The sequence below is a fragment of the Strix uralensis genome, chromosome 4 (assembly GCF_047716275.1).
Source record: "Strix uralensis isolate ZFMK-TIS-50842 chromosome 4, bStrUra1, whole genome shotgun sequence".
Taxonomy (NCBI): Eukaryota; Metazoa; Chordata; class Aves; order Strigiformes; family Strigidae; genus Strix; species Strix uralensis.
The window spans coordinates 99,813,150-99,838,838 of NC_133975.1; the positions used below are offsets into that span (position 1 = coordinate 99,813,150).

General features: G+C 37.4%; 1 protein-coding gene across 2 annotated transcripts in view; it reads left to right on the forward strand.

The window, feature by feature from the left end:
- The first annotated feature begins 11,014 nt into the window (after positions 1-11,014).
- DPH6 (diphthamine biosynthesis 6) overlaps positions 11,015-25,689 on the forward strand; it is a 217,788-nt gene continuing 203,113 nt past the window's right edge. The window contains exons 1-3 of one of the 2 annotated variants that reach the window (XM_074868193.1): positions 11,015-11,211; positions 15,247-15,341; positions 17,689-17,882. In XM_074868193.1, coding sequence (XP_074724294.1) covers positions 11,189-11,211; positions 15,247-15,341; positions 17,689-17,882 — 312 coding nt within the window. In that variant the 5' untranslated portion in view covers positions 11,015-11,188. Of the gene's footprint in view, positions 11,212-15,246; positions 15,342-17,688; positions 17,883-25,689 lie in introns of those variants that run through there. The other variant, XM_074868194.1, reaches the window with a different exon arrangement.

Consider the following 25,689-nt stretch of genomic DNA (forward strand, 5'->3'; position numbering starts at 1 on the left):
TGTTCATAATAAACTCATCTCTTATTGCTAGGCAACACTGAGCAATGTGAATTTGTCACTTCTGTTTGGTGCAACTTTCGATTTCACCTCCAACTGTAACAATATAGCCTGCTATATTTTAGATGCCACTGTGGTTGGATGCCATCCCAGGAAAGATGTGAACTACTACTGACAGGGAGTGAATGACTGGCAATGGGCATAAGCAGTTTTTTGATTCTTAAGCCTTGACATATAATTAATTGTTAGATTTATTCTTCTATGACACTCATACTTCATGATTCCTACTTACTGACTGCCTTTTAGAAAAAGGCAAACAGAACATACAAATTTTCAGCGAGGCAAAATTTTGTTTGCTTACCTTTTTCCATGTGGTATTTGCAGTGTCCATAATTTTCTGCATCGACTGTCTTTTTGAGGGGTGAATAAGTGTAAAATTCAGATCTTAAGTGCCCTCAATCAAGTGAATATAATTATTTCTAAGGCATATCCAATTGTTTGAATAAATATGTTTCTTATCTTAAGAAATTAAGGTTTAGATTACAATAGATGTAATCTGTATTGATGTAAACTCTTATGCACTGCCGAGTACTGTAAGCTCTAGATGTAAAATCTTATGCAGTAACAAATACCCCCAGCATCTAACACTAGCAGTTGTTGAGGAGCTCATATTACTGCAGAATGAATACTGTAGTCACAATTTTTTCAATCTGAAATGAAACCACCTCATTCAAGATAAAATAAATTTAATGCTATTACATGCTATCTAGGCTTTTTTGATTAGAGGACTGATGATTTTGTTTTTAAAATTTATGTGTGATTGTCTAACCTGGTTACTAGGTCTCTGCTCTTTGATCTTTGAAGAATTAGGTCTGTTTGGGGGTAAAAAAAAGGAAAACTGAAAACCGGATATTGTTTTACCACCTTTGGCTAAGACATAACTAGAAAGAGGTGCAAATTTGTACTTCAAATAAAATATACATCTTCTGAAAAATCATCATCACCAGTCATTTCTCTAAATGTTTAGAAACGTTTGACAACCGCATTAACTACAGAAATATGCCAAACAACTGAGAATCTTAGTAATATTTTGGTCCTTGCATATTTTCACTGACTTACAGAAAACAAAAGGAGTTTCTGTAACTGTATGAATGAACCATGGCATGTGCGTGTTCTTTTAAGAAAGGCCAAGGGTGCAGTTCTATTTTCTTAGCTCTGCTTTCATATTTATGTGTCTCATTTCCAGCTCATTGCTGATGCCTTAGTTGCACTATCCATCAACACTTTTATCCTCCTTGTTCCTCAAAAAGAACATAAAATCCTTTTTTATGTGGTGGTAATATTATTGCAAATAAAAGCAAATACCAAAATCTTTATTAGTCTGCCAAAATAATAAACTATTTAATAAAAGCATGCTGTAAAAATAAGGTCATTTGCATCACTCAAGTTTCTTGCAGGAAATACAGAGAATTATTGGTCAAAAAGTACAAACTGACAGCAATTATTTCTGTTGTTGATCTAATGCTGCCTGAAAATGGGTTAAAAAATGCACTGAGGTTTTGCAAGTTTGCTGTCTTTAAATGTTTGTTTTTAATGCTGTTGTATACAGAGAAGCCTGGGAGAATCAAATTTTTCAAAGCTCTGCTTTTTTACCAGTCTTCTCCATAATGGAAGAAGGAGAGACTGGATATACCCTATTAGAAATCTTTACTGCAAAACTCATCGTAACCTTCTGACTCCCATACTGCCACAAGATTTATCATCCAAATATTTACCATTTTTATATTCTGGATTAATTGTATTTGGTTGAGATTTGTGTCAGCTTTAGCTGTATGAATTTTTTTCACCTTTTTCTTTTGTCATTCTGGCAGAGAGATCAATGCAAAGCTTGTATTTAAGAAGTTTGTTATATGTGTAAAGTTATTCAAAATATGCTTTTAAAATCATGTATCTAATGTCTGATCCTTTTTTCTTGTTGTACTACAAACCTGACCATTATTTTCTCACTGCAGTTTCTCTCCCCATCTGGCAGTTCTGCAAATATGTTATTGATAGAGCACAGAAAAATCAGTTGCCGTGGTGAGATTTAAACACTGTTTGTGATGTCCCTGCATACTTCCCCAGAAGAACCGGCATACAGACATTAAAAATAAGCTAATCTTATAAATTTTAAAAAAATGTAAATAATCTTATTCATCAGACACAAAGTCTTTACCTTAACTGCCATAATCTCAATGCTATGGACTGATCTTTGGAACAGAGTTAAAAGATTTCTGAAAAGTCTCTTTTTAAAATATTTATTACAATGGTGTTTTGTAACTTACGCAGTTGTAAACCCATATAAATCTCAAAATACTCTGCAAGGTATAGCTATGTCCACTTTACAGACAGAGAAACTGAAACAAAGAGCAACTAAAGTTGCATGAACAATCACGAAATGATCAACAAGTTATTGACCGTAGAATAAAATTCCAAGAATCAGATCACTGGTGCTGTCTCAGTATTTTTGGGCTCTACTGCCTCTGCTTCTTAAGGGAAATAGAGACGCTCCACTTATTTAGAGGATAAGACCTGTATAGAGATGAAATATTTTAAAAATACATTATATATATTGAAATGAGTACTTCACGGAGCCCTGTTAGCATATTCAATCATGCTCTAAACCATAAACCAGCCAGGAGTTATTCTCCTTGCTTCATAGACTGCAGACTGCTGAAAGCTGAATTAACTCTTCTATGAAATAATGTTTAGGATGTCGTGTGATATGTGCAGGGTAGATAAAAAGCATGTATGTTAGGAACAGCACTTTTTTTTTAATTCTGAAGCTGTGGAAATTTGGTATTTGCATATATTAATAGGTTCAGTATCTTTTAAGTTTTTTTGTCTTGCAAACACCTGAGCTGGGTTACACATTCTGGTAAAGGCACTCACATGCAGCTAAATCAGTAGTTTCCAAAGTTGACTTGCTTGGATACTGCACACATTAACAGCAGTTGCTGGAGTAACAGCTCCCAGATATATACGCAGGACTATGCCCTTCAGCAGGAAGGTGTTCAAGCCTTAAGACAACCGTACAATTAAAATATAGAACATGTACAACAGCTTCAGAATACTCCATCATTAATCAGCAGTATGGTTTAAATTAAAAGCACTTGCATTGTATGTGTTTGGTATTTATTGGGATTGCTATGCTATGTATACATCATTAAGACAAACTGTACAGATGGGATTTTAAAAGACTTAGATAATTGTATGAATGTTAATTAGAGCTTTGTCTATTCAGGCTAAGATATGTAATGAAGATATCACCAAATCACATTTTTCAGAATATTGTATCTTGTATTACCTGTAAAACTCAGCAGATTTTCAAAGGTCTTCTAAGGATTATTTCTGAGCTGGGTTGCTTAGGTATAAGAGAATTAAGTAAATTGTCAACAGTGAAACAAATCAGTGTAAGATTCCTGTAGATAATAATTTGTGACTGAGAAGACTATTATTAAAATTCCCTTCAGCTATTACAAAAAAACCCCCATCCAACCAAAAAACCAAATAAACAACGTAAACCAGGCAATGGCAACTAGCAAATTGAAATTAATGTCCACGCAGCAAAAAGCAGGGATGGCTGTCTCTCTGGAGTAATGGTATAGGTGACTATGGCCAGAGAATCTGTGAAACGAACCCATGGTTCACAACCTGGCCTTTCAAGTAAATCTCTGCAGACGGATGGTAAACTTCTGCTCTTATCTAAGCTCTGATTCCTGAAGTTGAAATGATTCTGTAATGTTATTCCAGTAATACAATGACCACAAAACTGTATGTTTTTGAAAATCATAATGCTTACACTAAGACCAGAGAGCAGGTGTTCTGGTTTTTGTCTTTGCCCAATTTCTCAGGCATTACAGAACCAACGGGACAACTAGAATAAATCTTTTTGTTCAAAACCAGTTCTTATCGATATAGCAATCAGAAGTATCTTTCAGAGTCTTGCAAAGTATTTCTTTACTTCAAAGCTTAAACAACATCAAAGAAAGCATACAGACAAAGCAGTGTTGGAAAGGAAGTAACATGCCCTTATTTTTAGCACTTGCCCACTTGTCACTCTTAAACTCTCATCTGCCTTTCAAATGTAGTGTAATCTAATTTTTATGCATACTGTATGCTCATACAGACAATTTCCTCATTTCAGAGTATGTTGAGTTGGGTAAAGGCTTTTGTACTTTTCCTTAACCTGTTTCTGAAATAGCACTGTCACCATTTGTCTCAGTAAAATATAGGATGATGGAAATTGACATTTTTCTATATAGAAGTGAAAAGAATATTAGTTTTATCAAAGACTAGATCCCTTCTTCCCCTCCAGTTAGATTTGGTCACTTCAGGGCTTACTGTGTAGGATGATTTTAAGCAATGGTCCCTGTGGTTGCAGGCTCTATCACCTAATAATTGACCATGACAGGAATTATATGTCCAAAGCCAAGGGGTAGAGTGAATAGCATATGTCAGGGTCAGTTATAAGGTGGAAGACCCTGCAACAAAAAAGACTGCACTGATTAGAGCATAATGTTGACATGGGAGCTGAAGATCCAATGTTATTTCAAAGGGCACTGTCACAGCCACCCTTCCTTGAGGTCTCAAAATCAGAGGCGGATTATGTCAGTGGTCTATACTACACATGATGTAATAAAGTTCAACAGGACATCGAAAGTTACAATTGATTTGTTGCTTTTTTGCAGTGATAAAATTCTTTCTCTGTATCACTGAAAATTAAGCTCGCTACTTTGCTAATTAGGTCAAAACAGCTCCATACTTACTAGATTAATTCTCTCTTGAAAAATCTGTGAGATGAAAAGAGTATTAAATGTGACACAGTTAAAAACTATTTTGATTGTTAAAGTTATTAACATTATTTGTACTGACAAAATTGAACAGAATAGGAACAGTGGAATGGAGTGGAATAGTCCTTTTTATTACTCAAAGCTATGTTATAAATATTTTATGGTATGGGAAGATTTTTGCAGTGAAACAAACGGGCCAAAAAAGCTGCTGTTTGCTTATTCCCCTGAAACTTCAGCAGCTTTAACCTAATCAAATGTTCTTAATCAATGACAAATGGCATTTAGTGAGTAATGATCCCAAACTATATACCACCACAATAAGATACTATAGTTCAGTTTTAGATTTTCATTGCACCAGCTCAATTCTCTGGCTCTTCTTTGAAAGCTGTTTCTCTAAATTTTTCTCTGCAAAAATGTCCCAGTCATTTTTGTCTACAAGATCCCAGTGTTTTAGCTCATGATGATGGACAAGAAGATACTGTAGTTTAACCTCATTAACTAGATAGCTAGTTTCTCTGTTCTCATGGGTTATTATCCATGACCACATTTTTCCTGGGTGTTTTGCAGCCATCAAATAGATGTCTAACTCCCAATAAATTAAAGCCTATAGCTTTAGATTCAAAGTTGTTGGATGATGAACACATTATAAGGATTATTGAGTCTAAAAGATCTTTTTCTTCTCTTCTAGAATGGTTAATAGGAGATCATAGTCTCTAACATACAGAAATGCTCCAAAATTCCATTTTCAGAGTCTTCATTGGTAGTTAATATAGCTTCACAGGAAACATATCATGTTAGGTAACAGGGACTTGGGTTTTTAATCTTGTACGTGTACTTCCTTACAACAAACTCATCTCTGATCTACATTTGTTTCAATGTAACATTAGAATAGCTCTCACATTTGTTTTGCATCCAAAACTTATGCAAATTTAAAAACGGAAATGTTTATTTCTAAAAAATACTTTTTTTGTTTATAACTGAGAAAAAGACAGGAGGATATAAAAGTTCTTTAACCTGTAAATAAAACATCCATGCTTGACTTCTTCATTGCAATCAAAATAGATATATGTAGAATAAAGTCCTTTAGTACTACAGGCTTTCTGGTGAGCTGGAGGTGCTCAAACATGTTTTTTCTTTTTCCTTTGAAAGTACTGAGGGACTTCATATGGAGACAAATGCATTAAAATCCCATGGATTAAGCTGAACAGAAAAAAGGTAAATTAAGTATTTTGCCAGTCACACTTGCAAGTTTATCTTGGTGGTAATTAATGTTAGTGCAAAATTAGTAATAAAGTAAAGATTTCAAAGACTGAAAACAGATCTAGTCAGGTGAAAAAACTGCTCAGCTACCAGTGAATATTAATTTTAGCTTGTGCAACTGCCTGCTGGAAATGGAAACAGACTGGTCATTTTGAAAGAGGTGTGACCTTATAAGGTTAATTTTATACTTTTGACTTCCTGAAGATTGGTAGATTGAGTAATGAAAATTAAGTTCATCGAAAGCTTAGAAAAACTGTCATCATATAAGGACCATTACCTATTAGTCAAGAACATATATAATGTTATCTTAGGCTAAATTCTGTTTCTGTTGCAGTGATTAACAAATACAGGTCTGAGAGTCTTCCTGAATGCTCTGCAGAGGACAAAGTAAAGTTGCTGGATTTCATAGTTCTGCAGAAACAAGTCAAATCAGCTATGAAAATGACAAGCTTTGTCTTATCAGAACTTGGAACTATAGGATTAGCTGTATATATTTTTAGCAGTGTTTATATGGAGCACTTAAGGTCAAGAAGCCCATAGGCCTGGTAAGTCATCCTTCCATACAGTGCTGATCACCAGGGCTGTATCTGTGAATGCCTATTTCTGTCTAAAATGAGGTGAACAGTGTGACAAGGTGTTTGAGCTAATCTTAGCAGGCTGTTTTATCTTGGGCATAATGCATTGTTAGTATGGTTATGCAGCACTCAGAGCAAAGGTCTTTATATGTGGTGAGCTTGAAATGTAGTCAGAATGACCTCGAGTCTTTCTACACCTGGACGGGGAGATACGCCTCCTGAGAAATTCCTTTCATTCAGATTTTAGTAGTATGTCAATACATCTTATTCTTCCAAACCAGAAGCTTTTTCCCAAAATTTAATTCCAGCATATCTGTTGAGTATATGTTCCAGTATATTCAGTTGATATCCTGTTTACTGTGAAGTAAGTGAAAATTCAGGGAAGTTGTCAGTGAGAGGCAGCTAAAGGAACTCTGCAGCCAGTTGAAAAGACAGAAGTATCCTCCTGTAAAATCTCAGATCATTTCTCTGTATTACATAAACAGCTTTGGGTATTAACAGCAGCGAAAATTCTGCCACCTGTTATACGAGGGAAACACCTCTGACTGCAGAAGAGTCAGAGCACGACACCCTAATGAGGGGCAATAGTGGCACGTTGCCAGCTACACCCATGAAAACCGTAACATTCCCATTTTGGACTTGGCACAGTAAGCAAAGGAGGGCACAATTTTCAAAATCTTTGTTTCAAAATGGAAATATTCTTCTAACATTATGTCTGCTTTATATATGCCGTATTCTGTTACTGGTGATTATAATAGGAAATCTTTTAATTAAGAACTTCATTAGTTCACCTTTTACTGCCAATCACTGGATAATTGGGCCTTTTCTAATAGGCACTACAGCTCAGGTATGCTAAAGTGACTGTTTCTCAGAATAACTTACTGAAAGTAAGTTATTTTTGGAACTCATTTATAAGAGAACTTAATTAACTATTCCAGATCGTTAGGGATACTGCATTGCGTTTTTTAATCCTCTGACAGGTTCCTCCAGTTATATTAATTCATTATCATTATTTTCAACTTTCTAGGCAGAAAAGGGTGAGAAAGAAGCACTGAGCCATTGCTGGCTTTCTGTACAAACTAACCAGTACTTCCCTGAGAAGAAAGACAGCTTTGGTGAATTTTATTGTTTCAGCTGCTGCAGGAATATAGCAGAATGTCTTGGGGCAATCAGCTTGAGAGATGATGCACTGTCTTTTGTCCACTGTCGTATGGCAGAACCTTTTAAGAGCAGTGACACTACACCAGAGCTATTTCATCAGGTGAGTGAGAGCGAACAGATTTTCTCACTGAATATATTCCAAATAATTTGAAAACAGCATCTTTTTGGGTAAAATACAGATTTGTTTTGAAACCCCACTTTGCTAATTCAGTTTTGACATATTTCACAAATTCTGGGAGCCAAATCCCACTTTTTTATTTGTGCAAATAACTACTGATGTCTTCATCAAATGGAAGCAAAAATTCCAGACTCACTAGCAAATGAAGCAGACTTTGGTCCTGCAGTGTCATATGTAACTTCTACTTCAAACAAGTCTGACTTGTAAGTGGAAATTTGTTTTTTGAAAGCTGTAAAACAGAACGCAATAGAACCATCTGCTGAAAAAACAGCAACATTGTATCAGAATAGATTAATAATAACAGACCTTTGAGAAAATGGGGGACTTTAGAATTATTCTCTTTTCCAGATCTCCTAACAATGCTACTTAGAAGAGAGCTTTACAAATCTTTGAGTATTTGTTATAAAGCTCTGTGATTAAAGCTACTGATTTTATGGGCTCTCCATTTTCCAAAGCGGCAGAGTAACTTATGCACATGATTTTTAGACTTCCTGTGTACCATTGTTAACTATGGTAAATGAGAATCTTTTAAGTGTTCACAACTACTATCTGAATTACTCTTTCTTGTGATAATAAAAAAGTAAAATATTCCACTCAAACACAGAAGATAGAGGTGATACATAACAAAGGACTCCCCCTGGTTTTGGTTTTGTTGGTTTTTTTTTTTAATAAATCAAATACCTTTGTTCTGCCTTTTTTAGTTTCTCAGACGTGTGGTTATTTTCTACCAGTTCATGTATTATGCAGTATTGCTTCACTCAATTTAGTAGTCTGAGTACACTGGATTTAGTTTTAATTCAGAACAGGCCTCCACTACCTTTCCAAGCCAAAAAAGAAGCCTCAACCCCTCACCAAAATCCCCGTCCTTTCATCAGTATTTCACATGTAAGTAACCCTCTTTCAGATCATCCAAGATGTTCTGAAGAGCAGAAAAAGCTTTCTAAGAATTATGCATTAAGACACTGTCACTAAACTAGAAGGAAATCCAACTGTCCTGTAATTCCAATGTAAGTCAAATATTTTCTCATAACTCTGGCCTGTGATGGCCAAAGCATGAACCGAGGATTTATTTTTTAAAACATGTTTTTTGTAATTATTTCTATGCAGAAAAATCCATGTTGTGATTACTACCTCTTCGCAACTACTTATCAAGTAAGTTTTATACTGACTGTCACTTCTTTTCAAAAGTGTATTTAGGAAGGCATCATCACCTTCATATCTGCCCATAATTATCCATTCCCATTTTACAAGTTCCAGTGACTTACTGCACAAATGTACAGACTCAAATCATAAAAAAAAAAAAAAAAAGTGGTCTTTCAAACCATGTTGTGAGCTGTACATAAAAAATCTTATATATTTGTCTCACTAGGCATTTGTCACATTTATTGCTATAAACAAAATGCTTTTTCTTAGAATATTTTCTTCTCTATTTTCTTCCATCTTTTCTCTTCCTGGGAACTTCAGACCCAACAATTTGTGTGCAAGGAACTTGTTTTTTAGAGGCTTGCACAAGGCCTGATTGGTGCAGACTGTTATATAGCACTGTATAATATCATGTTACAAGGGACTGATAAGTTAGCACTCGCAATGCATAAAGCATACCTTTCATCCCAGCCCTGAGAACAAAGCTTTTTATGTTTGCTGCACTGGTTGCTGCAACCACATTCAATAGGAACCACGAATTGGTGTTCCTGGTCACTTCCAATTTACAGGTTTGATCACAGACACCAGTGGTGGCACTGCAGACGGACACTGAGCAGGGCAGCAACCGAGGCTCACCCTGAGGCACTGCGCTTGTCCCGCGGACCCTGCGCACCAGGCTCCAGCGAGGGTGAGCAACCAACAGCACACCAGTGGTTTCTTACCCCCGTCTTGGACCTACAGGCCCTTTGAATCAAAGCCTGCAGAGTGGTGGGCCCTCTGACCTCTGCTCAAAACACTGCCATGATACACCACCAGATAAAACCATTGCTGGGGGTTAGAAGCTTAGCAAAACGGTTTCATCTGCAGAACTAACCCATAGATTTCTTCTGTGACTTGGGAGAAACAAAACTGTGTCTGGATTCAGAGACTGGGCACCTGGGTGAACTTTTCATTCATTCAGCCTGCAAACCTATAGTGGGGTCTGTCGTGGGCCTAACAGCAGGATTGCTCCGAAAATTAGCCCAAAACCGGGATCGCAGGACAAAGATTTGATTTTTGTACTGCAGAAGCTGAACCCGAGGGTGCAGGTGGGTATGTTGTGCTCGCGTGCGAACAGAAAGACCTCCAGCGAGGCAGGCGGCAGGTCTGCTCTCGTCGCCCTCCCTGCTCGCCTCCCCCTCCGGCCCCTCGACGCGGGCGGCTGGGGGACACTGCGGCGACTCGGAAGAGGTCCCCTTCATCAGCCCCCCGAGGGTGGAGGGCAGGGGCTGAGGGAGCGCCGCTCTCCCGCCCGCTACCCGGTTGGCGCCGCCCGCCTGGCCCAGCGGCTTCGCCGGGCTCCGGCTCCCGTAGCCGCGATTACCACTGGCCCGCGACGACTTCTGAAGCCCCGAGGCATTTCCTCCCCTCACAGCGGACCCTCCCGGCCTCCCGCCCCCGGGCCGCGGTGAAACCGGGCTGCGACTACGCCCCGCAGCGCCCCCGGCAATCACCCGAGGGGAAGGGGACGGACCGGCCACCGCGCTCGGCCGGCCCCATTCCCCACGCAGCAATCGCTTAGAGCCGCTCGGCTGCTGTTCGCAGTAGACGAGAAGGAAAAAGGCGGGCAGGGGGAGGCGGCGGGGCGGCCGGGGCGCTCCCCCGGCGGCCCGCCCGGGCCTACCAGCGCGGCCGCCCTGCCCTCCATAGGCGTCCCGCGCGCTGCCTCCGCCGCCGCGCCCCCCACCCCGCCCTCCTCCGGGCCGCGGCCGGCCCCCGCCGCCCCGGCAGGCGCCCAGGGCTGCGGCAGAGGCCGCGTCCCTCTCCCGGGCAGGCACGGGCGGCGGCCCGCCGGGCCTCCCGGCCGCTCAGGCAGTCGCCCGGCCTGCCCCGGGAGGAGGGTCCACGGAGGGGAGGCGGCCAAGCGGGAGCGGTAGCAACGGCGGAGCCGGCGGCGTGCGCGGCCCAGGGTGGCCGGGGCGTTGGGGCTCCTTCCCCGCTGCGTTTCGCAGCTGTCACGCAGCTCCCCGTTAGCGTTACCGCCCCCCGGGCCCCTGAGCAGCATGAGAGTAGTGGCTTTGATCAGGTAACGGGCTGAGGGAGCGCCCCTGGGGGCGAGCGAGGGGCGTCTCGCCGGCGGAGGGAGGGGGCGGGAGAGGCCGAGCCCGCCCGCCCGGCAGCAGCCCGGGGGTCGCGCCCCACCCAGCGCCGCCTGGCAGACCCTCCTGCCCCGGCCCTGCCCGCCCGTGTGCTTCCCGCCACCCCCCTCCCCTGCGCGGAGCGGCCGGGCTGCCGGGTCCGTGCCTGCGGCCCGCCGGCGGGCTGCGCTGGAGTGCCGGCGTGAGGCGATCCCTGCCTGCACGCAGGGGAAGGCTGGAACACTTTCGCTCCCGCTCTGCCCTTATTCCCGCGACGCTCAAGAACTACTAGTGTTTGTTTAAAAGAAAAAGAAAAAATAAACAAAAAACAACCCCCCCAAAACACAGAAACAACACTGCCCAAGGTTGTTTTCCCCGTTTTCCCGGCCTCCCGAGTCAGCCCGTCTCCAGCGCGGAGCCGGGTTCTGCGGGGAAGGCGGCGGGGAGCAGCCGCGGCCCTGGGGGTGCAGAGCCCCGGCCCATTGCCCTGCGGTTAGGGGGAGGTGTGCTCTTGCAGTTGAATTTCCAGGTGCTTTTCCTTTCCAAGTATCTTAAGTTCTCCTAGGATAAATTTTCTCAACTCTTAACCATTGATTTTTTTAGTGACTCTTTTGAGAGAGATTGCAACTTGCTCTTAAAAAAGATGAAGCTCACTCATTTAAATAGTTGCAGTTGGACACAGCCCTGTCTGTCAGGAGTTGCTGTATTTGCTCTCCCCACACTCCCGCCGTTTTTTGTCAGTTTCTGCAGTTGTCGTACTGTAAATGGATTTTTTGTATTTTTTTTAGAAAGACATTAACATTTTCTAACAAGGACAGGTGTGTTCCTTTCTTGAGAAATAAGAGTTAAAAAACCAACAATCTAGGAAACCTGTAAATGGAAAAAGATTGTGTGGATGTGAGCAGTGTATTTTTATTTTTGGCTGCAGTAACTGTTTACTGAAGTCTTAACATTTAATGTATTAAACTCTCTTAGGCAATGTCTAGTATCAAACCTTGTTGAAATTCGCGTTTGGCCACAACAATTGCAAATCATTCCAAACATCATCTAAAGAGGAAAAAAAATACAGCAAATGTTAAATAAGTTTTTCAAGATTTGCTTAAATACAGAGTAGGAAAGTCAGCTTTGGTGTTTTTTCTTGTTTTATAGATAAGATTTCATCTTCCAGGTTTATTTATTTTGATACTCTCTAAGCAGAGGAATGTGTTAAAAGGCAGGATGAAATAAAATCCTAAAAACAGGTTTCTAACAGAATTGCTGTTTTAATGGGCAATTTTACAAGGATGGATTTAGTTTCAGTAATAGTTTTAAGAAGAATTTTAAAGAGACATCAAAGTATCTGAAATCTTTGTAACAGAGCTAGCCTCAAAGATCAGAGGGGGGGGAAAAAAGTATTTGAAAAGTGCTTCTTTTGAAAAGGTCAGGATTATATCTAAAACTACTTTAACCTGTTTCTTTTTCTTCTAAAATGTTGGCCACACTTAAAGTTGATAGTCTTGCTTTAAGCTGGTATTTACGGGGTAAACCCTGTATTGTGTTTTGTGCTATACCATAGACATTTTAAAGTCAGTCTTCTACCTGAAGTGTGATGTTTTTCAACTCTTCAATTCTAGAATTTTCTTACTGTGAACGGTTACACTTGTCAATACAAAGGAATTTTGCTCAGGAGTATTTTATAGACCTGTATCTTTATGTTTACCATATTTTGTTTTCTTCTGGTATTTTGTTTGTATATAACCCTACCCGTTAACATACTTGGCAACATTGTCAAAACTAACCCTGACTGTGGCCTGACTGGTAGTTTCCTAGAAAAAAGGCCTGGTGATTTTTTTCTGTGATGAGAACTGAGAGGAGTCCCAGGCTACCTCATACCTGCCTTCATCTCTCTTCTTAAAGCTTTTTTTCTTTCTTTTTTTTTTTTTAATTAAAATCTATTAGACATCAGCCAGGCTGGGACTGTGCCAAGTCCACCTTCTTCCCACAGCATGGGCTGTCTGGCTTCATTGGTCTTACCCATCATGTGTTTTACAGCTAGATTAGAAGGCCTTGTGGGTAGACACCGTTTCGCTTTGTTTCTTGGTATGGTTAGTTTTTAGGTCCATGGTAACAGTAATACAGAAAATAAATAACAGTACAGTAGCATGTAATCCAGTGAGCACTACAAATTTTGATCAAGTAGTTGCTGGTCAAATGTGGGAAATCTGAATGCAGCCTCATCATAACATGGGTTTTTTTAAAATATAAATTAATTGAAAAGATTAATATATTTATTCTAGTGTCCTTTTAATTTTTGATTAAAAAAAATACTGAAATGCTGTGAACAGCATAGGCAATTACCTACTGTCATATAATTATTTTTCTAAAGTTGTGTTTGGAGTTGAAATCAGAACTAGTGGGAGGCTTTTATTTTTTAGAATGGAGTCATTCAGGAAGAAAAGGAGCCTTTGTCTCATTATGAGTCTGTTAAGCCTGAAATTTCACATTATGAAGTGAATACTATCTACGTTTTCAAGCTGTCAAGCACAGTATCCAGAATTAATGAACACAGGATTTTGAAAATTTTTTTTTTATCCATGTATAGGTTAGAAGAAGGTTGTAGATGTGCATGAGAATAATGTCAGGTAGGGCTGGAACCTCGAATTAGGAATGTATTTATTATCATATTTGTATTTACTTTTATAGCACTGAAACATAAGCGATTGCTTTACAAAAATCTGTCAAACATGAAAGGATGCCATGTTATTTATACTATTTCTACTTTGAGTTATACAGCAAATTAAGGTCAGCATACAGAATTTTAGCATGGATAAAAGCAGAAATTAAGGGGAATAGCTGTATGGTTACATTCTTGTAATGCACTTTCAAGCTCTTGAGTAGAGGGCTAGATAGAAGTGGGAACTTTACACTGGAAATGCTGAAGAAGGTTGGTGGTAATAGTGTGGTCACAGGGAAACCAACGGTCTGTTCTAGCAAGGGCTGCTTGTACTATTTGTTCTCCTGTCCATGTCTCAAGAACATAGTTTTACAGAGCTGGTATAGATCTCTGTTCCAGTTCCTGCCTGGGACTGGTTTTTATGCCTTGGCTTTTAAAGAATCTCTACCTGCAGTTGTAGTTTGAAGGCGGCGAGTCTGAACATGGATTTTGTAAGCAGTGTGTATTCTAGAGCACTCAGTTTTATTGTTAGACTATAATATTTCTTTTGATAGGGATTAGAATCCATGAAAAATACTATGTTTTAGTGACATGAAGAGAGCAGGATTCTTTCCTCACTGATAGTGGAAAATGTTTCAGAAGATCTTGAATGAATATCAAAAGTAATTGTATTCTCTGTGTTAGAGTATCATCTCTTGGCCTTAGAGAAGAATATTGTTCTGTTTGTTTTTATATATTTTTTTTAATCAGTAATTATTTTTATTAGCTGTTACATGCAGTAAAAAAAAATTGTATGTTCAGTGGTGTCAGCTGAACCTATTGGCTGTAATAATTACAGCTTTTGAGAATGGGAAATATGTTTAAAATGTTGAAACTTTTAGCAAAGTATCCCATGAAGGATAAACGTTATTCCTAACATGAGAGTCTTCATTTAAAAAGATTGCTAATGCTGGCAACTCTCTGGAGCAGATAAGTTTTTAATCCAAGTTATCTAGTAATGAGTACAGACTAATTCATCTCGAGTAGAAGGCAGTCCTTGTTCTGAAGGGATTCCACTGTAAATGGCTGTTCTTCATGGAACCTCTCTAGTAAGTAATAAGATACAGAACTGGATCTTTATGGATACTCTATGTAAGCACTATACATATATAGTAAATGTTATATGGTGAAATCATCCTTTTCCTACTGCTAGTATTTTGCAACCTTTTTTTATTTCAAAAATTTATAACCAGCTCTGATGATACTAATTTTTAAGTAGTTAGGCAGAAGTAATAAGGGGCTAAAACCTTCATGAGTACTTTTAATTGCCACTATTTTCTTTTTCTTACAGTGGTGGGAAGGACAGTTGTTATAATATGATGCAGTGTGTTGCTGCTGGACATCAGATTGTTGCTCTAGCCAATTTAAGACCTGCTGAAAACACAGGTATGAAAGCCACATTTCTCATAGAAGATTTTTTTAATATTAGAAACAATGGAGGCACAGCTGTGCCTGAATTAAGTTCTTTTATGTGGTTTTATATAGTTTTGCATATCGCAGGGAAATCTAGAAATCTTAAAAGGGGTAGAAAAAAGAAAATCCTATGTAGATGTATTAAAATGTATTTTTTTCTCAAAGGGGAAAAAACACAAGAAGATGAAGATCTGTAAAACAAAGGCTTACATGATTTGAAAAAGGGAGAATACAAATATTTCTGGTGGTAAACAAAGGGATTCTGTGAGTTCAGTTGCACAAATAGTAAGAGGTGGTAGAGGATATCATCAAACAAACAAACATTGTATTTCTAGAAATGCCTTAAACTGGCATAAACCATTCCAGCTGCCAAAAGTACGCAGTTTTGCTGCTGCTCATTTGTTTTTAGCTTTGTGTATCTTCCTCCATTATTCTAGCCCAGCATTCATGGACTGGATTGAGGAACTGATCTGGATTGGAATGACCTTGATGCACTTCTTTTTCCTGCCTTTTTTCTTTCCATTTAGCTTGGACCAGTTTTCTGATCAGTTCCTCACAGGCTGCACCTAGCCTTATTTCTGTGAAGGAGAATGGGTGAAACTCAGGTAGTCTAAGTCAGTGGTGAGGTAAGAGGGTGAGCTGAGTACTTCTGTGTTGGACTGGAGCGTAAATTGAAGTGAGACTTGAAAAGGAAGTGAGTTGTTTCCCAGCTGGTAGGGGAGAATGTTAAAGTATGTTAACATAGGTTAACTGTTCAACATGTGTTAAACAGTTAAGTATGATATTTGGTAACTGTATGGTAGGAAGATAAACAGAAAGCGAAGAAAAAAGGGAGCTGCCATCACAAATGAGTCACAGAGAGAACTGGCAAATGCCTGGGAGTACAGGAGCAATTCATTTTCTGGGTAGCTAGGACATAATCATCTCTAATCTTGTTGAAATATGTTGTCTTTAAACTAATTTATCCACATCAGAAATGTAGAATATTGTCATTAAAATCATAAAATGCTCTCTTTAAGTGTGTAGTTGGAAATTTTGTGGAAAGTTAATTGAGGTGCTTCAGGCAATAGCGGATTCAATGCCATTCATTTTATTTTATCTTGTACCACTGTTGCCTGGAGAGTCTCAATTAATAAAGAAACTGTGTATTTTGAACTGAATATCAATTTAAAGACCTTGTCATATTCATGTATGTTGAAAAACACTGACTTTTCTTTTAAATCAGCTCTTCTGGTCTAGGTTGGTTAGTTGTGATTATGCGTTTGGATTGCCTATTTTGAGTGCATCTGTTGTATGGCATCAAATGTGACATGACCTAATTGTTACATCACAAATTAGTTATCTTGATCAATGTTACAGACCTTTTTCTTTGCAAGATGTGCTACATAGGTATACAGCAGAGATGTTTGGTGTGTCTGTGTAAATTAAGAGAAGTTCCAGTATTACAAATTAACATTAAAATAGCAAACTGTGTTAGCTTTTAATAAATAGAGATTTCACCAATAATGATGTATTGCTTTATCAATCTGCTTGAAAAATTATCTGGAAGATTTTATGTGTAAACGGTTTATCATATAGTTTGAGATTTAGTTCTAAACCATGGTGTCTGCATTTTAGCTGGTTTTTTCTTACCTGCTAGGTACAAACTGATGTAAGAAAATCCAGTTAAATTTTTCTCCTGGTTAAGGAAATGGCAGCGAAGAGCTGATTTCATGTTGAGCTTAATTTTTAAAAGGACTGAAGGTAGAAAGGGCCTGGATTTCCTTTTCCTTTTGTATATTAAGCAATGTCAAAACATGGTAGTGGTCTACTTTTATTCTACTTAAGCAGAAATAATCTCCTCCTCTTTCTTGATGACCATGATAACAATTTTAACAGTAAAGTTTTTGGAAATTTTGACAACCTATTGCTTATTTTCAGTGTTGCAGTGCATTCTGAATTTCCTGCTCCAAGTATGTTGAAATGCATCTGGATTTGTGCCTCTGAACTGTGTTCCTACTAAAATTAACATATAAATAGGAGCAAAATTGGACTGTTATGAAATTTTTGGATGAAGCGGGGAGAATGCTAAAAAAGAAAGAGACACCACAATTTCTGAATATGCACCATGTTTGTGACAGATGTCTTCCTCTCCATAGGTCTGTTGGGTGGAGAAACCTTTTTTTTTCCCCCTTCTCATGTTTATAGAGATATTGTCACCAAACATGTTTGTGAACCGAAAAATATTAACATTTAGATCTTCTCAGTTCTTTGTAGTATTGTGATTATCTGTAATTGCTGAAATAATGTACCTAATATGATTGCTTCTTAATCATGGCAGGGCAGACTGATGAATTGGACAGCTATATGTATCAGACAGTAGGACACCATGCCGTTGACCTATATGCTGATGCTTTGGATTTACCACTCTATCGTGCTTTCATAAAGGGTACCAGTGTAAATACTGGAAAAGTGTATACCACATGTCAGGAAGATGAGGTTGAAGATCTTTACCACCTCATGAAACTTGTTAAGGTATGGTGAATGAAAAGAATTAAGTAATTGGGGACAATGAGGTTGCTTAACTCGTTTATGGATTTAAGTAAATGATCCACTTAGGTATTTAAGGAAAGCTTTGAGAAAAAAAATGAGCATTTTTACAAGTTTTATTTCTATTCCTTTGTTCTTCCTGGCACTGTAAATATATAGCATAACTTTATTCCTCTTTCCCCAATGTAAATCAGATTTACTAATCCCAATTTCAAGCCAAAACCTTGTTCCTATTTAATAAAAACACCTTTAACAGGTACTTCGCATATACTACAAAAATCATAATTGTGAAAATTATCTATAAATAGAATGTTTGTGTAGTTTCATATTTGAAATAATGCATTGCTTGATTACTGGAATTTTTTGGGTTTTGTGCATTTATCAGTGTGTGGAAAGTAATGTCTAGACATTTCCATTTGTGTATGCTTATGCTCTGTAAACCAGAATCTGTTATTTGTTTGTATGTTTCAGATCATTCACAAAGTATTACAGAATATTTTACACTGATAGTTTTGATTCTGGTAGCCCTGTAACTATATTCTAATATATCACATAATAGCAATAACATATATTAATCCTTTTTAGCTATAAAACCAATTAAAGGGAGATAATGAATGTATTTTCTAAACCACTTGAAATTTATTCTCTGTTCTTTTCCAAAATTTTTCACATAGTATTTAATTTTCCACCGGAATTAAATAAGATCTCATTGAAATAAATAGAAAACTTCCCATTGAATCCAGAGTTTTTACACAAAGTTTGAGTGAACACGCCATCTCTATTCCAGTTAATTGTGTTGATGACTGCAGTGCACAGTACTAAAACAGTGCTATGTTCAGAAAATCATATTAATTGATGTTTTTAAAAAAGAAAATACATGTTTAATTTTATTGATCAAACTGGTAGACTACTTTCTGAAATTTCAGCTGAAGATATTTGTAGTCTTCAGTTCAGGTATTGAACATTTTCTAGCCCCCTTTCCCCCATTGAAATGAGAATTGAGATTGATGAGCCTAAAAGCTTTAGGCTTATTCTTTGTTCATTTAAAAAAAAAAAAAACCTTGCAGATAAGACCTGAGAATATGGTTTGAGTGCAGAGTGCTTGCTGAACCATGTGGGAGTTGAATGTTACATATAAACATTTTTGGCAGAGAAATCATGTTCCTCTAAAGTAAAATCAAGATGATACACCTGTGTTGGAGTATGAGACTACAAAACAGGAGAACAGTGCATGCAGGCTGCACAGCCTCAAGTTGCACCAGGGGAGGTTTAGATTGGATATGAGGAAGAATTTCTTCACCAAGAGGGTTGTCAAGCATTGGAACAGGCTGCCCAGGGAAGTGGTTGAGTCACCACCCCTGAAAGTGTTTAAAAGACTTGTAGATGTGACACTTAGGGACGTGGTTTCGTGGTGGACTTGGCAGTGTTAGGTTTACGGTTGGACTCAATGATTTTAAGGGTCTTTTCCAACCTAAATGGTGCTATGATTATGCTTTAGAGTGCCTCACAGAAGTTTTAAGTGGAATGTGCATATCTTGCAGTACAGGAATTGAAAGAAATATGGTACAGTGGTTTTAAATCATTTTTGAGCCATGATAATATTGGAAATTAGAAGGACTAGTATATGCTGTCTCTTAAAGCTGAATGCTAACAGCTTTTTGCCACTGGGTAAAATAATAAATTACTGATCAATGTAATTAAAAATGGTCAGATTAGTGGCAATTAAGATGATACTTCCTTTTCGATTCTTGCTGTCTTTGGAGAAATGGATGCCTGACGTAAATTAATGCTAATGTTAAATCTTGACAACTTCTGCTTTGGAAGTTTGTACGTGATAATTATAACTATAGTTGAAAGAGATGTTATCAAGTTGTCTGGAACTAAATAACTGTTTCTTTCCTATATAGAAATATTAATTCCACTATATGATATTTTAAAGACATAAATATTAACAATATACTGCCTTTATGTTAGACTTTGGATAACCATGTCTTTACAGTCAAACCTCTCTTTGAAATTCCGGTGCAAAATTTTCAGTAGAAGTCCTGCATATTCGGATGAATAATTGAAAAATTATCGGGGGTATGTAAACTACAGAAGCTGTCTTTGCTTTTTTAATTTTAAGAAAAAGACACGAAAAATTTTCTTTTGTGTGTTAACAGTATCTTTGAAAGCTTTCTATTTTTATTTTTTCACATTTTTTTATAACTGCAGTTTTGTAGCTTTACTATGTAAGTCTTAATCACTGAAGATTATGCTTTCGGAATTTTTTTCCCCAGATGTTAATAGTTTTAAACAGATCAATTTGCATTCAGTTGAAGGGAGGGGAGGAATTCTGCGGATGCCTTGTCAGAATGCATCCTTGAGTGGACGTAATTTCAAAACACTGCTCAGACTAAGATAGCTCTGTTTCTTTGTCAAATGGTTTGGGCCCAAGAATACAGGAAAGGTGTGTTTAGATCAAGATCACATAGTGTGCCTCATTTTCCGTTTGTAAAGAACACTTGTATTGCAAGTACTTCTTTAGTAAAAAATTAAAACAAACACATTTGAAAAACTAGTATGAATTCAAAAGCATTTGATGTTTTTAAAAACAGCGTTGTAAGAACAAGATTTCTAAAAAGTTAAATATTCCCCTGCAGTGGTGGTTGAAGCCCAGTATGACAGTCCTATTCTAGTTCATGGGACTCAGAAAGTGATATTGACTGCCAGTGACTCTAAACCTGCTAATTTTATTATCACCAACTCAGATGATTGATAGGTATGAAGGAAATTTATATTTATTTTTTAGTTGCCAAAGCCCTGTTTTAGAATCTGTATTCAATATATATTGTGAAACATATCAGGGTATTTATATGATGTCGAAATGTATCTTACTATGCAGTCCTCACCTCATAGTAGAATATTTACTTTGTGAGACATGTAAATCCTGAAATCTAAGGAATAATTTAATCTACTCTCCATGTTACTGAATAGGGATTACCAATACCCTTGTTTGGCCGTGTTTGTCGCTTTGTGTATTGGAGATTTTTCCAGCAAAGCGTGTAAGTGCTTGAGTTTCTTAGTTAATCTGAATTATCCTCCAGGGTTTTATCGTGGAGCTGTCTTTGAAACCAGGAAATGCGTGGGAAAACTGTGTTTCTTTCCCTTTAGTGCTTGGAAAGACTGGAGCATGGAGGTATTTTTATGAAGCTTTCCTACAGCATCTCAATATAGGCATATTTAACTGCTTTCTCCCTTTTTCAATGTAGTTATGATCTTGTCCAAATAATACATTGATGTTTTATGCAAGCACATACAGAAGTGGTGTTAGGTGGGTTGAATGTTGGATTGTTTTCTGTATCTCATGGAACTATGGCTAAACTTTTGTTTAGAGCAGTGGTTGTAGCAGCTTCCAGACTATACAAACCAATACAAGATAATTTATTTAATTTCTGGGTTTCAGTAGACAGTTCTGTCTTCTTCCAAGTTTCTTGCCTTATATCCTTTGCTCTGTGAAGGCTTTGCCTGTATTTGGTAAGTTTCCACTGTTGGAGTGGTTTGTAGAATTCTTGAACTTGATAAAAATATTTTTTTCTTCTGCCTGTTTTTTCATCTTTCTCAATAACATTTATCATTACTTGACTTTTTTTGAAATTAATATTTCAAAAATTGATTCCATTTATAGTTTCTTTGTAATATATTTACCCATATTTATTATAAAGCATGCAAGTTGATTTTCAGTGCATTTCCAGTTTTAACATGTTATTTCTGTCAAGAGTTCTTTGTGGTGCACTTTGTGGGTTCAGCGCCTGCAAGCTATAAAAAAACAGAGTACACTTGAAAGAAATTTAAAAAAAATAATATATTTGATCTCAGGACTGAAGGATTATTAATTGTGATAGCATCCATTGATCATCAGCTGAAAAGTAAGAATTGATGTTGGATATATTGGATGTATGAAACATTTGAATAGTAGTAGCCTTTGGTTGTGGCACTGTATCAGTAACATGAAAGGGGAGAGAAACAAAACTTATTTTCTAAAATACTGTCACCTCCTGGAGCAGTGATCTTATAACTCAGTTACTAAGTAACGTGGTTTTTACTTACAGCAACAAAGAGTTTATTAATACACTGTGACTTCTGTATTTAATAGTTATTTTTTAAGGATAGCATCATGATTTTTGAGATGGACCCAGACTGATGTTTACTGAAACCAGGAAGTAGTCCTGTCTGAGAGTTAAAATGCAGTAGCTGTTAAGATGACAATTTGTCTCAGACAAAGTACTTTAGCAGTGCAGGTTCAGGTGGAGTAGAAGTAACATAGGTCCTATCATTACTGAGTGAAACTCCCTAAGACTTGGAGTTTTTCAGGAGACAGTTCTTCAAGGTCTAAGATGAATGGATGAAATACAAGGTTATTCTGTGGCCTTTGGATAGGGATTAATTCCCTCACAGAAGATAAAGCTTTCAGCTCCTCATTATTGCTCATAGTCTTCCATGCTAATGAAACAGTCTTCCTTTTACCCTTCTCCAGAATTTAACTGCTATGGGCAATGGGCAAAATGAGTTCTCGAATTCAGTCTGATGACTGACTTTCTGTGGCTTTTGTACAGCCAAACGTCTAGATGCTCCCATCAGGAAACATACATGAATAAATGTAACGTCGTATTCTACTGCAGGCATTGCTTCACTGTCTTCACTGTGGTAAAATGAACTTAAAAGAAACAGTATTTAGAAATAGTCATTTGGCTTTTAGCTGCCCATTTTAATCAGCTCTCAGTGGTCCCCATGACTTCAGTGATAGTATTTACATGATAAAGACTAATAGTGTACTCTTAACTCATACAAATAAAGTTTGCAGATTTTCTTAGGAGTTTTAAAGATCTAAATATTGTTAGTTATGGAATCCTGACTGATTTCAAGAATCTGTAATCTGAGGACCTCAGCATGCTGTTCACCAAACTGTTTTTGCAGTTTATAAGTTCAATCAAAGTAGGTAGCTTCCCCCGCTCACTGATGGGATTCAGAGAGTTCAGAAGCATGCAGAACAGTTCTCATTTCCCATCATTTCCCATGTTTTCAGTTGAAGAAAATCTGATATTTTTCCTATTATGATTTTAATTATTTGTAGATATATAGACTAATTCCTCAAAGGTATATTTCTCAACATTTTTGCAAAAGATTAAATTATAGGAAGAGGTATTTGTCTTTATTCTGAATTTCCAAAATAATCACTCCTTAATTTTTCCCCCTGTATTTTAAGATTATTGCAAATCAAGAATACTATCACCTTGATATGTTGTTAGATTAACTTTATATATAATTCAGCGATTGAAACATAGAATTTATGTACAGCAAGTGAAATTATAACATCGGTATTAAACAAAACATCCTAAAAAATCTTCAGTGCCCAGTTAGGGGGAACAGTGATAGATAAAACAATGGAATTTATTTTTGGGGCCCTCTACTACTCATGTTCATTAGTTGAAAGTTTGGAGACCATATCTTTTAGCACATTTCTTCTTGCCTTTAGACATGAAAGTTAAATGTGAACTTTTAGAAATTTTATGAAATGGATATCTACACTGACAAGAAATAAATAACTGCGCTTCTTCATAAAGTAAGGGGGTTTTTTTGAGACAAAATATTTGCTGTGGTTTTTCATGTGGCATAGACTAAGTTCCCTCTACCTTTTATAATGACTAGATTTTTACCTGTGAGAATTTGAATTGTCCCTTTGCACTCATCACTTTCATTGATTTTTTCTTTTAATTGACCTGTTTTGTTTTTTTTTTAAGTAATTCTGGAGTAGAGCTCCATAGCTTCCTCCATCTAGCGGATGACCACTGTCATCAGCAGTGAATAAGAGTGTGAATTAAGTGAAGATGGTAAGAAGTAATTGCATAGTTGGCAGTATTTTAAGCAGTGTAAAAATAATTATGTATCTCGTTCCATTCACACAACGTGATTTGTTTAAGGTTTTTTTTTAGTTTGAATTTTAAAATGAGATGGGAACAAGGAAATTTTTTAATCAACAGGATGCCTGTCATTCTCCATGTCTCATCTGAACTGTTCAGGAAGGGTCAATTTTTTTTCCAGAAGGGGATACTGAGGAACATCTTTGAGGTAGTTTCTTACCGTGAGAAATGTTGAGCTTTATGTAAACAAAAAAGTCACTGTATTTCTCCCTGTTAGGTGTGTGGAGTTGTTTTCATTTACTCTCAGTCTTGTGTTAATATTGAATAAGCAGAGACAGTCAGGCTGGTGGTGAAAGATGGTAAGCAAGCCTGAGGGCTTGTTCTGGTGAGCTTTAAACCTCTGATTGCCAGGTTTTCCTAATTTCCCATTTCCAGGGCATCTCTAGTGTGACCTTGCCTGCTGAATATGATGTTCTGGGTTGCAAGATTCTCACATGCATTTGGAAGTGGGTAGCCAGGCATTGTTTACAGGACGCCAAATGAACTGTGCACTCGCTACAAGTTTGATAAACACACATTTCCTCCTTTTATCAGTGAGATTGCAGAATGTGAAGTATGAGTTTCCAGTTTTACTCATTCCCTTCAAACCTTTTCCTGTTTAAAAACTGAATCTCACTAATTGGATGATGATACATCCTTAGATTTTGTTTTGCTTTTTTGTTATTGTTGTTTTGAATTCAGTTGACTGGTCACTGACATTTTATTTCAGTGCCTACCTTGACCAGGTTTGGCAGATTTCAGATAAAAGCTTTCCATTTGTTCGGCACAGAAAAGGTTCATCCCTATCAATGTAAAGTGAATGCTAATTAACAGTAATGACTTCTAATCACTTTGCTTTTATACTCCTTTAGGAGCACTGCTATTATCCAATGTAGTTAAGTGAAATGCTTGTGTATGAATCAACAATGCTTGTATTTCTTCTCGCAGCTATTGCTCATAATCAAGCTTTGAATAAATTACGATAGTAAAATTGGTTTTAATGTGCTGTGTTGCATGGGGAGAAAGGAACCTCAAATATCTTGTTAAATATCTTGAATATTTAGAGAGTTATCTATTAACATTTTGGCATTCAGTATTGTAGTTAAATGGAAAAATACATTAAGATGTTTAAGTCAGTTTTGTAAACGTTATCAAAACTTTTTTCATGGTTTGAATTTTATTTAAGTGACATGCATAGACTCAACAGCCTCAGTAACAGCCCCATTTGGATCCAACTGCACGTCTGTAGGAATGAACTACAACATTTCTGAGTTAAAATGCAGTTGGGTTTTACATAGAACAAACAGGTATCTTAACTTGAGAACTTCCATCTATTTTAGCCTGGTGTCGTAGTGTATATTTGGTAGGTCAATGCACATTTCTTTTATTAATACTGCGTATCTAACAAGTTTTGTGTACACACATGCAAACTGTCTGCCTGCCTGCAATCACACACACTTCAAAAGGAGTATAAAAGTAATACTACTGGAATTTTATTAATACCTTGGAACAATAAAATAAGACAAAACTTTTTTTTTTAGCAAAACTGGACTGCTAGAAGCAATGCTAATAAAAAACCGAGCTAAACAGATTACTAGACTGGTGGTATGTTCAGCAATTCTAAAATAATTCTGATTTAGAAACAGAATTAGGCTAAAGACAGAATATATACAAATTCGAAATTTAGTGAACTTTTCCACTTAACATTGCATATACAAGGCCTGTTTGGAAGACAAAGATGTCAAAACCTGGATGAAACCCATTTCTGACATGCACATTAGTTTTTGGGTTTTTTTGTCTTTTATTAAGAAGTTGCTTGAAACAATACTTAGATCACGTAGAAGGAATTTCAG